The sequence below is a fragment of the Neolamprologus brichardi genome, chromosome 15 (genome assembly GCF_056152115.1).
Source record: "Neolamprologus brichardi isolate AB-2024 chromosome 15, ASM5615211v1, whole genome shotgun sequence".
Classification (NCBI taxonomy): Eukaryota; Metazoa; Chordata; class Actinopteri; order Cichliformes; family Cichlidae; genus Neolamprologus; species Neolamprologus brichardi.
In genome coordinates, this window is record NC_142118.1 from 3,229,145 (window position 1) to 3,241,651 (window position 12,507).

Here is a 12,507-nt window from a genome sequence, read left to right on the forward strand (position 1 = left end):
AAAATGTGGCTTTGGTCCAAACTTTAATGGGCTTCCAAAAGGCATTACATTTACATCGTGTAGTTTCTGAATCCTTGCTATCGTGAAGTCTTCTGAAGGTAACCGTTTAAATGCTGCAACACAGAACAAAACCAAAAAACTACACTGTTAAAACTAGAAAGCTTTTCATGTGTAAAAGTTTTTGCTTATTTAGGTTTGTTTGCTGAGGCATTCCAGTGTATGTGCACAAATTCAATAGGTGCAGGTGTGGAATTAAGCAGCAACCAGGTGTTCGAGAGTTTGTGGATTTGTATGCTTTTACAGGTAACTGCTGCTAAAGTGGATCTGACAGTTCCTGGTGGTGGGGATGGGCTGTGACAAGGAGGGATTGACCCTCTTATCAGTGATCACTTTCAAAGAACTAATATGCACACAACCCCACCTCTTGACTGACAGCTTCAGTTAACTGAGCAAACACAAATATAAAGTCATTTTTCTGCCACTTTGTAACTCAGCGTAACTCAGTTAACCGAAGCTGTCAGTCAGGAAGGTTGCGTGTGTGCCGTTGCTGTTAAAGTGACCATCAAAAGGCCAGTTCCTCCCTTGGTTTCCGCCCTGTAACTGTCAAAAGTCAGTCAGTCAATTAGCACAAGCAGCACTTCAGTTTCTAAAGCAGAAGCTCTTGCATGCTTGTGGGGCTGATTTATGTGCTTACATGCTTTTTTCTTCTACATGTAGCGATGCATGTGTGTACAGCACTATAGTTTCAGTACAATATAGGCCAGGGGTGTCGGACTCCAGGCCTCGAGGGCCGGTGTCCTGCAGGTTTTGGATCTCACCCTGGGTCAACACACCTGAATAAATGATTAGTTCATTACCAGGCCTCTGCAGAACTTCAAGACATGTTGAGGAGGTCATTTAGCCATTTAAATCAGCTGTGTTGGATCAAGGACACATCTAAAACCTGCAGGACACCGGCCCTCGAGGCCTGGAGTTCGACACATGTGATATAGGCTTAACACACACAAAAATCAGGCAAATAAAGGAGATGGAGTATTTCATTTTTATGTATTTATTTTGCAAGCAGAAAGCGATCCAACCGGTGGCAATTAAGTGGTCTGCCTGTAAGAGAAACAGGCAGAACTAAGTTAGCGGTCAAGCTTGTAACACCTGCAGAACAATCCTGCACAAGTACAACAGATATCATAAAGATTTAACAAATAATCGTGGAGTTTGATTTGTCTTGTACACAAAGTAAAGACTAAAATGTGTGTAACAGATTAATAATCTTCATTATTGGTATCAACTGTGTTATCTTCCCCAGAAATGTCAGTTTCCAGAAATTAAAAGTAATTTATAGCCCCAAAAAGTGATTAAGAACAAACTCAAGCCAAGATTTCTTTTTTTTTTAAAAGAGAGCAAAAGAGAAAAAGAATCCGATGCTTATTCCGAAGTATTCCGCTGGATCCTGTCAGGGAAAAACTGACACAGGCACATTTCCCAGTGAATGGCACGTCTCTTCCACCACACTGGTCAGATCACTCAGAGCAACATAACAGTACACATCTACCAGGCCTCCTCTGATCTCTCCCAGGAAGGAGACAACACTTTCATATCAATACCCTGTCATCTCACAATGTGGCATCTTCCCCTTTGAAGGTACAGTAGCGTTGTTGCTGTTGCTCAGATGTGAAACTCTTTCTTAGCTTTTATCATCCTGTTTTTTGGGCAAGGAGGAGAGTAGTGGGAGATGAAGGAAACAATTTCTTTTTAACTTGGACCCACCAAAGTGGAAAGAAACAGCGTGTTGACAGGTGTGTGAAAGGAGTGCTGCTGGGTCAACTGGGGAACTTCAGAGACCAGTTTAGAAGGCTTAACAAAAGTCTCTCAAAAGAGTGGGCTAGTCTTTCTGGCAGAAGAGCAGCTACACTCATGTACCAATCAGAAGTTAGCACTGAAGGCTAGTTTCTAAGAATAGATGATTTATTTATTTATTTATATTTACCAAAGATTACTATTTGAGAAAAAAAACATGCTGGTGCCAGAAGAGACAGAAGCCGGAGAGATTTACTCCTTGTCCTGAATTACCAGCCAGCTGTAAACTACAAGTCCCATTCCACAGCAGGAGGATCACTCCTCCCATTAGCCTTGGCAAAGAGCCGACCACAAATGTGGGAGCCGTGGTCGTCGGGAGGCCCGGTTAGGACGAGACCCTCTGTCACTCACTGCGACACTTGTCATAAAATCATTGTATTGCCATCAATCCGGGGACCTAACCACCACCGCAGCAGATGGAGGCCCAGCAGGAAGACAGGGGGCCGTGCCCTGAGCCTCAGCCCCACACAGAGTGCACACGGCAGGAGTAAGCAGGGCCACAACTACAGGGGAGCCCCAGACCTTAAACTGGACCTCCCGTGGATACACCTCTGGATTGAGTCCTAATGTTGTCCTTGATTAATTACAGACAAATGCAAGTGAGGGAAAAACAGTCTGGCTTTTAACTTCAGTCAGATCAGACACCTATTTAAAAACACATCAGATCATCAGCGATTAGTCTGGATCACAATTGTAGATATTAGGAAATACATCAAGGTGTAAACAGTGGCCACACGGAGCCCTCGCAGATTTTAACACGAAAACAGTGATAAACGCGGTGTGCAAAGAATAAACATGCCTTGCCTCCCCTGAATAAGGATATGTAATGATATTCATAAAGAGACCACCTACTGAGAGTGCAGAAAAAACTGTTCCTTAGCAACAACATACACACTCTTACAAGCCATATCTTGGGAAATTTTGACCGGATTGGGATGCAAACAACAGAAAACCTTTAACTAGGCCATGTTATGAGACAGCTCCCTATGGATGAGTATCTCAGTGTCTTGCCTGGCACAAATCATCCCCCAAAATGATACATATTGCATATCAACAAAAGACAGTAAAGAGAAAAAGAGCCAGCTCGTGGTATTTTTGCAAAAATCAAAATCTCGGCCCGTTTTTAATCCCGTTCAATTTTTACTTGAGCGATTACAAATTATACCATTAACGTTCCAACATCCATTATGACTAAATGTCAAAAAGAACAAAAGTACCTTTTTGAGCTAGCTTTAAAAGAAAAGAAAAATCACACATGTTGTCACACAACGGAGACTTTGTGCTCTCAAATGGTCACAAAGTGGTCAGCCTCACCTTTTCTCCCTCTATCAATCAGTTTTATATCATCAGCTGAACACCGCAAATGTCGCATTTGGTGTAGAAATGAGAGGAAATCTACTCAATGCAAGTGAAAGTATGAAACTCCTAAGCCTATGAGGAATTGAAAGCTTCTTTTTGTTTTGTTTTTTCTGGCAATACTAAATTCTTAAGCATAGTTCCTATTAGCCTCTTTATCCACATAGATTACAGCCCAATAATAAGTGATGTTTGTTTGTCCCTGTCATTAATTGCAGTTAATCAAAGACAGCAGATGACTTAAAAGCACCACTTAGCAAAGAGCTGGAAGAGGTCAACAGACAAAACACTTTCCTCTGGGAGCAGGGCTTCCGGGAAAAAAGAAAAAAAGAAACGATAAATTATTTTTAAATGCACAACATAATAGATCACCACCCCCAATGTATTAATTAGCACCTCACTACTATTATCTGGTCTCCAAATCGACACACTAAAGTGAAAAACGCAAGCATTCGGATTCTTTAATTTCCTTCCTCAAAGTGCAGAATATTCGCAGAGATAACTGGATCCAAAGCTGCTCCCATAACTCTAATCTGCAGCATTTTTTTTTCTTTAGCAGCCACTGACTGGCGTCTGAAAAGTTGATCTGTGCACACATTGCTTCACTGCAGTTGAGTAGAAAGGCTTCATTGCCCTCTTGTGGTAAAGAGATGAAATTCATGTTGTAAGTGTAGCTTTCAACAGGACTTCCATGAACCTCACAAAAGCTATGTTATGTGATTTTTGGCACATGGAAGACATGAACTGGGGGAAACTGGGGAGAGGTTTCTGTTCATTCGTGTTCTTCTGTACCTGGGGGCTGTAAGGCTGACGGCGGGTTTTGCAAATGCAGAAGGTCCAGCGACGTGGCCGCCTGAAGGGACGTTGTGAGGCCGGTCGATGGGCAGACTCTGAGAGACAAGGAACAGACTTATTCACAGCATATTAATATCTCCTGACAGTCTAAGAAAACTGATAAGAGTCTGATGTCTTTATGTTAATGTAGGGGTGTCAAACATAGGGCCCGGGGGCCAGTATCAGCCCTTCAAAGACTCCAATGAGGCCCAGTATTTTGTAACAGTATTTTCATAACCTTTAAAGCTTTTCCTATTGATAAAGATCCTCACCCCCTGCCATCCACGCCACACCAAAGTACAAGAATATTCTCTCTGAATTAATTAAAACTTCATAGTCTCAATTACAGGATACTAACTTACTAAGCAGTGATTTACCAAAACCTTTAAATGTTTTCATGTAGTTTCACTGGTCAGGCCAACTTGCTTAAGTCAGTTTGACACTCCTGGGTTAAGGTACTGTACAATACTACTACAGATTCTAGTAAGTGACATGGATGAGTGTCTAATCCACCTTAAAACCTAAAAAAATTGACTTTTTTACCACTTAAGAAAGCAAAACAAAAAAAAGAAAACCAATCTAACATCCAAGAAGCAATTTGGATGGATGATTAAGCAAACCTTGTCATCTTTGAATTTTTTGGATGGCGTCTCAGATCTATGGCGTAGTTCTCTCTTTGTCGCGCCCTGTTTGTCAGCGCTGACAGGTGAGACGAGACAAGACGGCTCAGTTTCAGAGGTTCGGAGAGTTTTCTGCTGTGGATCATAAATGAGGTCTTCCCTCCTTAGGCATGCGACTGATAAGGACATCCCTTCATCATATATGTTAGAGCTCCTGGCCAGGCTGTTGACTGCAACAAAATAAAAACGCATTTTATAATTTCAGGAATTACTTTTTTCTGATTAAAAAAAAAAGAAAAACTTACTGATATTAGCGAAAGTTTTGAAGCTGCGCTCTAGATTTATTCTACATCTTTCTTTCACATTTAAGACAAGTCCAATGAGCCACGTTGTGCTCTGTCCATCTCTAAACCAGACAGAAAAATAGGCACGAGTTAGCAAAGACAACGCTACTCGTAAACACGGTTTAAACGTAACCAGAACATCGCTTGTGTTTACTTTTTATTCGCTGTTCTGTGCCCAGGAAAGGCGTGCGGGTGAACATGGGCCAAGGAGACCAGCTCATTTCTCTCCAAAGTTGACACCAGCAATCTGATTTTCGACTCCACGAGGCCAACCCTGCCAGAGCGAACAACACAGAGTCTTCAGAAAGAGGACGGCGCTACAGCAGCCGGGAATGAAATATTAAACAGTTTTCAGCCTTTAAGAGAAGTGCTGGAACACATAAGAAGGATTCATACCCAAAGTCATGAGATGTTCCAGTTTTGCTTTGTGCTATGTACTCACCATTCGAGACGCTTCTCTTCTGTAGTATAAGATGCTTCCAACACAGCGAAGTGCCTTGAAACACGAGACAGAACAATGGCGATAGGCTCCACACATGCTGGAATCTTACATTAATCATGCTTCCTGTTTTTGAAGCTGATTGACTGTCTAATCAATATTTAAAGCAAGTCAGGCAGTGTAACAGGACAGTGGGTAACAACGCTGTACACATAACAGACAGAATACTGACGATGATCTCCCCTTTACTCGGTGTAGCCCTTGCAACTAACCACACTTTAACCTCCTAAGACCTGAACTCTTCCACGGCAGCATTTTTGATTTCTCTTTGATATTTGGGCTGATTGGGACCCAATGAATGTAAAAACAAAGAATGACCAGATTTTTTTTTTTTTACCTGATTTTTGTTTCTAAGAAAAATGAGAGCCACATATGAGGATATTTGTTTAAAATTTTGATAGAACAGTAGCAGTATAATGTCCTCGTAAGTGGATATCAGGCCCTTATAGAGCAAAATTGAGTTTTTTGGTCTAAATAACCCAAAATGTGATGTCCACATATGTGGATGCCAGGTCCTAGGAGGTTAAAGCAACAGCTGATGACTACACCATCCATCCATCCATCCATTCGCTTCCGCTTATCCTTTTCAGGGTCGCGGGGGGCGCTGGAGCCTATCCCAGCTGTCATAGGGCGAGAGGCAGGGTACACCCTGGACAGGTCGCCAGTCTGTCGCAGGGCCAACACACAGGGACAGATAACCATTCGCACTCACATTCACACCTAGTGGCAATTTGGATTATCCAATTAACCTATCCCCACAAGCTGCATGTCTTTGGACGGTGGGAGGAAGCCGGAGTACCCGGAGGGAACCCACGCAAACACGGGGAGAACATGCAAACTCCACACAGAAAGACCCCGGCCTGATGATGGAATTGAACTCAGGACCTTCTTGCTGTGCGGCAACAGTGCTGACCACCGTGCCACCGTGCTGCCCATGGGCAGCATGACTACACCATTAACCTTTTATTTGCCATTTTATTAAGTAACCCAGAAGATCAGAACACACGGTGAATTTATTCAGACGGGACGATGTAAGTGCAGCAGAAATGACAGAAGCTACAGATTCCACAAGAGTTTAGAGAAAGCATTAAAGAATCAGAGAATATCAGGAGCTCAAAAATGACTCAAACCGTCCAACAGCTCATATAGCGATGAATAAACGAGAAACTGCTACAAATACCCCAACAGGTTTCAGTTTATATTTGAATCATGGACAGAAAACAGAAAAATCTGTTCAACAAACCCACCACTCACTCCACCATTATGCAAATGTATGTCTGAAGCAGCAAACCAAGAGTTTAGAAAGCAAACAAATCATTTAAAATCCCCACAAAAACCGCTTCCTATAAATGACTCAAACAGACTTCACTGAACGCTAAAGCTGATCCACTTTTTACATTTAACCAATCAGGTTTCCTGTATATTAATTGAATAACAGCAGTGCATTTTCTGTACACTCATTGTACAGTCGGCATCCCAGACATTTTCCAAAAAGAATAACGTAAGACAGCCCGGCTTAACCACCCACTTTAAATTTACACAGCACATAGAGTAAGATTACAATGTGTGCACAAAACATTCTTATTTTGCCCTTTATATACAGTAAAGATACTTGTTGGAGCTATTTGTTCTTGTTTTTTATTATTTTGAAATTAGTTAAAGTTTGTTGTTAGTTTACTTATATTTTGGGATTTATTTACGAGTTTATTTGTCGGTTAATATTTTGTTTCAATGTTTGTTTGATGTTACTTTGTTAAATTAGTCAGTAAGAGCTGTAGGGCCATTTTTGTTTCTATAAATAAAGAGACTGGTGTAGGACCAGCATGCTTCTTTTGCCTGCGTACAAAATAGTATCTCGGTGCAGCAGTGGCTTGTGGACTTTTAATTGTGGGATCTTTGGTTTGTCAAACAAAAGGAATTGCCACTACAATACTAAAATGTAAATAGCTGTTAATTTCATTTAATTTATTAATATTACAATTTAAAAAGTCAAACATCATCAAATACAACGCTCTTTTCTTTGTCAAAGTACAAATGAACAATCAGAAGACACGAGTGCAAAACATCGATGTGTGGTACAATATAAGGAAACTGGGGAAGACAGTTGTGTTCTGTGTGTGGCAATGTCGATTTTCATCTTTACATGTCTTAATACATACTGGTACTTTTTGAAAAAGTCCGTTTGTTCAAAGAGTTCAGACCACTTTGCTTTTTTCTGCTCTATTTCCAGGCAGATGGCGTGACCTGTGGATGAGGAAGGAAATAAAAGTGGTTAGAGTCCCTCGCTTTGCTTACAGAGGAACATCCCCGATGTTGTGAGTGAAACAGTCCGAACAGTCCAACTCAACTCAGTGAACAGTTTCTTCACATTGGAGCAAACAGAAAGGTTCAAAGACTGTTCAATTACGCTTGTATTTATGGTGCTTATAATCTCTAACCTCGATCAATCTCCTCATTCAAGATGGCAAACGTGGACCGAGAAACGTTGACTGAGGTGTTCTGCTGCGGGTACGCCGGGGTGATGATGGGCATTAGGTGACAGCGGTCACGTCGATTGACCTGGAAATGCAGAAGCACGTTTTACTTGTGCTTTTTGAAAATGTTCATTTATTAAACGTCTGGTGGTGACTCCACCAGATTTTTTTGTAGCTGGGCATACCTTGGTATCCCAAAAAGGAAGGTTGTAGTTGCATTTTTCTACTTCCATCAGGCGGATTGGGATCGGCCACACCCTGAGACAAAACATATGAGAGTTTCACAGCAGCTGATCCTTGTTTGCATTGGGTGTTGACACTGCAATTTAAAAATAATTGGGCGTTTTTTCATCAATGAAATGGGGAAAAAGTGAGACAAGTCACCACATGGAGAAGATCTTGAAGAATTTTATCACCAGGGTAGAAGCGGTAGCATTTGGGTACACCTGACAAATCCTGGCTACCATTATGGCCCACGATACACCGCCCAAGAAGCCCAGCTTGTTGGAGTAAATGTTACGCTCTGAAGGGAAACAACAGAGAACATTAGACTTCAGCATCTATTTATTATCTCAAAGCACCCTTTAGGTATCTGATAAGACTTTTATAGTTTGCATTGCTGCTGCTTCCTAATACTCAAATTGGTACTTGAACAGGTACTAGTCACTGAGTCGCTAAACAATAAATCATGACTTATGTTTTGGCCTGTGGACAGAAGACTATGTCAAAATACTAACAGATGTGTCAGGAGGTAAACTACTCAAGGTCTACATTTTTTATTTCAGAATGTAAGGCGCGTGCTTGAATAAAATGCCAACATGGCTTAACAATATGAATATAAATGTGTAATTATCTTGCGAGTTGAAAGTCCGACTCACGTTTGGCCCATAGTTTGATGGCTCTCAAAGCAACCCTAAAGTTGAGAACATTGGGTACCAGCCTGAGAATCTCTTCTGTAACTCTGTAGCCTAAAGACAAGAAATAAAAGTCGAATTTTGTTTTATTTATTTATTTTTTAAGGGTGTTAATTGCTAATTAGCAATTTAATTACCAATTTTTAATCTGACACTTACCATTGAAACTTCTGACACAGCGTGCATCTACAACGTTCTTCACTATGCTGTTATTGAGGAGGTCAAGGTTATCAGGAACGCTCCTCTGAGACAGCAGAGCGAACACTAAGTCAATCTTTTAAGTAAGACAAACACAAAAACATGATTAAGACAGATACAAAAACACTGAATCATCCTGCATTATTAAAAAATTTGCTCTCTAAACAAATTACCTGTATCCCTTCCCAGGACAGTGTGATGACCGGGACGTAAGCCTCTTCAATCGCCTGAGGACAATGATACCGTCAGCTTGCACAAAATAGCAAAATGTCATTCAACTTTTGTACAGTGACTCGGTGATGTGACTGACCTGTATGTCTTTGACCTCCTTCTGAGCTTTCAGCTTTGCAAAGAAGGAGGTGAAGAAGGCTTTTCTCTCAAGGAATCCAGGTCCAACACACAGAGCATCAATATCAGCACCTGTCAAAATGGCACTATTTCAGATAAAAGCAAAGCCAGGGAAAGAGCTAACTACTGTCCTTTCACCGTGTTCTCACAGAAAGTTAGCACTGAAAGATGCCGTATAATCACAAAGACATGCAACGTTTAATTGCACAACAACATTAAATAATGTCTGGGTAATTACCCTTTGAGTGAACTCCCAGATGATACGAGCCAAATGGGAAGATCTTGCCTCCAACTTTTTCTGTAACCACTTTAGGTACATTCTAAAAATCAAATGACATCACCTATCAAAATAAACTCTTTGTTTTTCAGATTTGGAGATTCTTTTTAAAAGAAATGCCAGATTGCTAAATTCTTACCATTTCTATGCACATTTCTTTGAGCCAATCCCTAAAGAGGGACTCCAGTCTTTTAACAACCCTTTCTCTGCAGATGAAACAGAGCATTTTGAAATTTCTCTGAAGTGAAGGGTGCTATGCAGTCAACTGCTTGCTCTGACTCTTTCTCAAGGTGATGCAACATTAAACAGGGCTGGAAAAAATATGTACCTGTGCTCCAATTCTAAGTTGTTTTCATATACATTGTAGGATTTCATAGTGTCTAACAGTTTTCTGGTCTGGATCAAGTTGTCCTCTTCAGGTAGATCCTCGCTGATTGGACCAGTGAGCCCATAGGTCCTTGGCATGTCTGACCACGTGGGAGCTTGGCTCCTGTTTGGAGTAAAAGGAAAATGCTAGTGCACTAATGGGAAACCTTAAAAACAAATAACATTATGAAAAAACTAACAATATGCATAAAATGTACTTGCGCCAACTATTTTGTTACGAAATTTTAAATATGATTCCTATTAATCCCATAACAAATCCGTAACCATAACAAAGACCGGATAGCAATGATGTGTTTTAGCTAGCTAAATTGCTGAAAAAGCAGCAAGAAAAAGGGGACGCAAGTACTTACTGAAACATTGTTGCACTTGTTTCCTTACAGTCAGGTATATCTTGCTTGCTTGCTTTCTCAAATCAAAACAGCGCTAATAATAACAAGCTCCTTGAACGTTCCATGTTCAGCAATGAAGGTGAGCCGCAGAGGAACAGTGACACGTGACGTGAGCCCCAGGTATGTATGCTTTTAAAGCTGCATTAAAGTGCACATGAAACACGACAAGTATCAAGGGTAATTTACACTAAAAACACTGTAATAGATAAACAGTAATAATTTAACTCTGTCCGTGAAGCTGGATTTAAGAAATAAGCGTACAAACCTAAAGTTTTTGGAACAGCGCCCTCTTGTGTCAGTACAGAAAGTGACCTCACTGGGTTGCTGCTTATGGAGTAACATTAGTTATTAGCTAAGCTAACTAATAACAGAACCGGTTACTGAGTGGAAAAGAAGGCTGTTATAAATAAAAACAGCCTAAGAGAATTCATTTTTATTACCCCTGGCTGCAACAAATTGTTTTTGTTAAAATAAATAAATGAATTAAATAAATTAAATAAATAAATAAAGGATAGGCTGTCACTTTATTGCTAATGCAGTATTTATTATTTGGCTAGCTGCACTGAAAGGGGAAGATTACAATTAATATGTGTGGATCATGTCCACTTTAAATTAATATTGGCGCAGTCAGAGTAGCTAGGTATTAGTTTTGTCTCAATATAAAATATTTGAATTTGATATTTAAATATAAGCAAAATATTTATCTATTACCTGTGATATTACATTAAAATATTACTTTATTTCAAACGAAGTGCATTGTTTTGAATATCATTAAGTGTTTAACTATGCATATAACTTATGCAATAAGTCTGAATTAATGAATTAATTGTTAGTTATTGTGCTTCATTATTATAAGGTTGCTCTAAAAAGCCCCCAAAGCCTCCAGGTAGTACAAAACACTACAGCGAGAGCTCTGACAGGGACAAGAAAGACATATTTCTCCTATACTGACTTCTCTCCGTTTGCTCCCTGTTAAATCCAAAATTAAATTTAAATTTTCTTCTCCTTACCTACAAAATCCTAATTAGACCCCATCATGTATTAAAGAGAATATCTGAAAGGGATTTCTGCTACCATACTCATATGAAACCAGCTTCCAGTGTGGATTCAGGAGACAAACACTCTCTCTGGTTTTAGGATTAGACTCAAAACTTTACCCCGTACTCGCTCTCTATTTTTTTCTTTTCTCTTTCCACTCACCCCCACCCGGTCATGACAGAGGGCTCTCCCTCCCTGGGCCGAGTTCTGCTGGAGCTTTTTCCTTCCCACCGTTCAAGATTCAAGTCTTTATTTTCATTATTCAAGCGTAACAAAATTGCACCTATACTCCCTCACATGGTGCAAAAATATTTAAATAACCAATTAATATACTAACATGTGTATTTGTGTGTCTGTGAAAATATATGGGCTTATACATGCATATACCTACATTATGCATATATTATATACAAACATATGTAGTTCTGGAGGATGTAAACAGTAAAATGAGATTACTGCAGATTAGGAATGAACATCAGTTTTTCACAGACCATATGTAATGTGTATGTATATGATCCTTGTGAAACTGAGCATTTCACTTTAATGTTATTTACAGATAATGGGTTACTGGCCTGGGTTAGGAGTTAGGATGCTCTGATAGCATCATCTCAAGTTCTGAGGACCTGTGCTAAACATTTGTCTGGCTTCTGAATGCAAATAATACCAGAAAGATGGGGGTGGGAAGACAGCATCAGAGGACAGCTACTGTACATGACCCATGTCTATCCTGGGACAGGATGTTGATGTGATAGAGAAGTATTAGTAGCTGGTTGTCCACGACAACAGCAGTCTGAACTGGCAGACTAACATAGAGGATATATACAAAAAAGGTGCTTAACAGGTTTTGTTTCCTAAGGAAGCTGAGATTTTTCAATATGTGCAGCAAAATGTTGAAGTTTTCCAATCAGTCTCTATCTTATAAAGATTTAATAAGCACTATTCAGACTTTTGTAGCTCTCCCTCTAATAGAACCCC

The 12,507-nt window shown here is 40.1% G+C and overlaps 1 protein-coding gene across 1 annotated transcript; it reads right to left on the reverse strand.

Moving 5' to 3' along the window:
* Positions 1-1,035: 1,035 nt before the first annotated feature.
* On the reverse strand, positions 1,036-10,551 carry LOC102784356 (poly(A) polymerase type 3-like). The gene is made up of 18 exons (XM_087851938.1): positions 10,456-10,551; positions 10,047-10,208; positions 9,858-9,924; positions 9,680-9,761; positions 9,404-9,513; positions 9,267-9,320; positions 9,055-9,169; positions 8,860-8,949; positions 8,366-8,504; positions 8,167-8,239; positions 7,946-8,066; positions 7,667-7,751; positions 5,451-5,504; positions 5,163-5,282; positions 4,970-5,070; positions 4,665-4,894; positions 4,003-4,100; positions 1,036-1,101 (listed from the first exon to the last, which is right to left on the reverse strand). Exons 1-18 carry the CDS (start codon positions 10,461-10,463, stop codon positions 1,089-1,091), a joined length of 1,722 nt encoding a protein of 573 aa, XP_087708064.1. The 5' UTR covers positions 10,464-10,551; the 3' UTR covers positions 1,036-1,088.
* Positions 10,552-12,507: the final 1,956 nt, after the last annotated feature.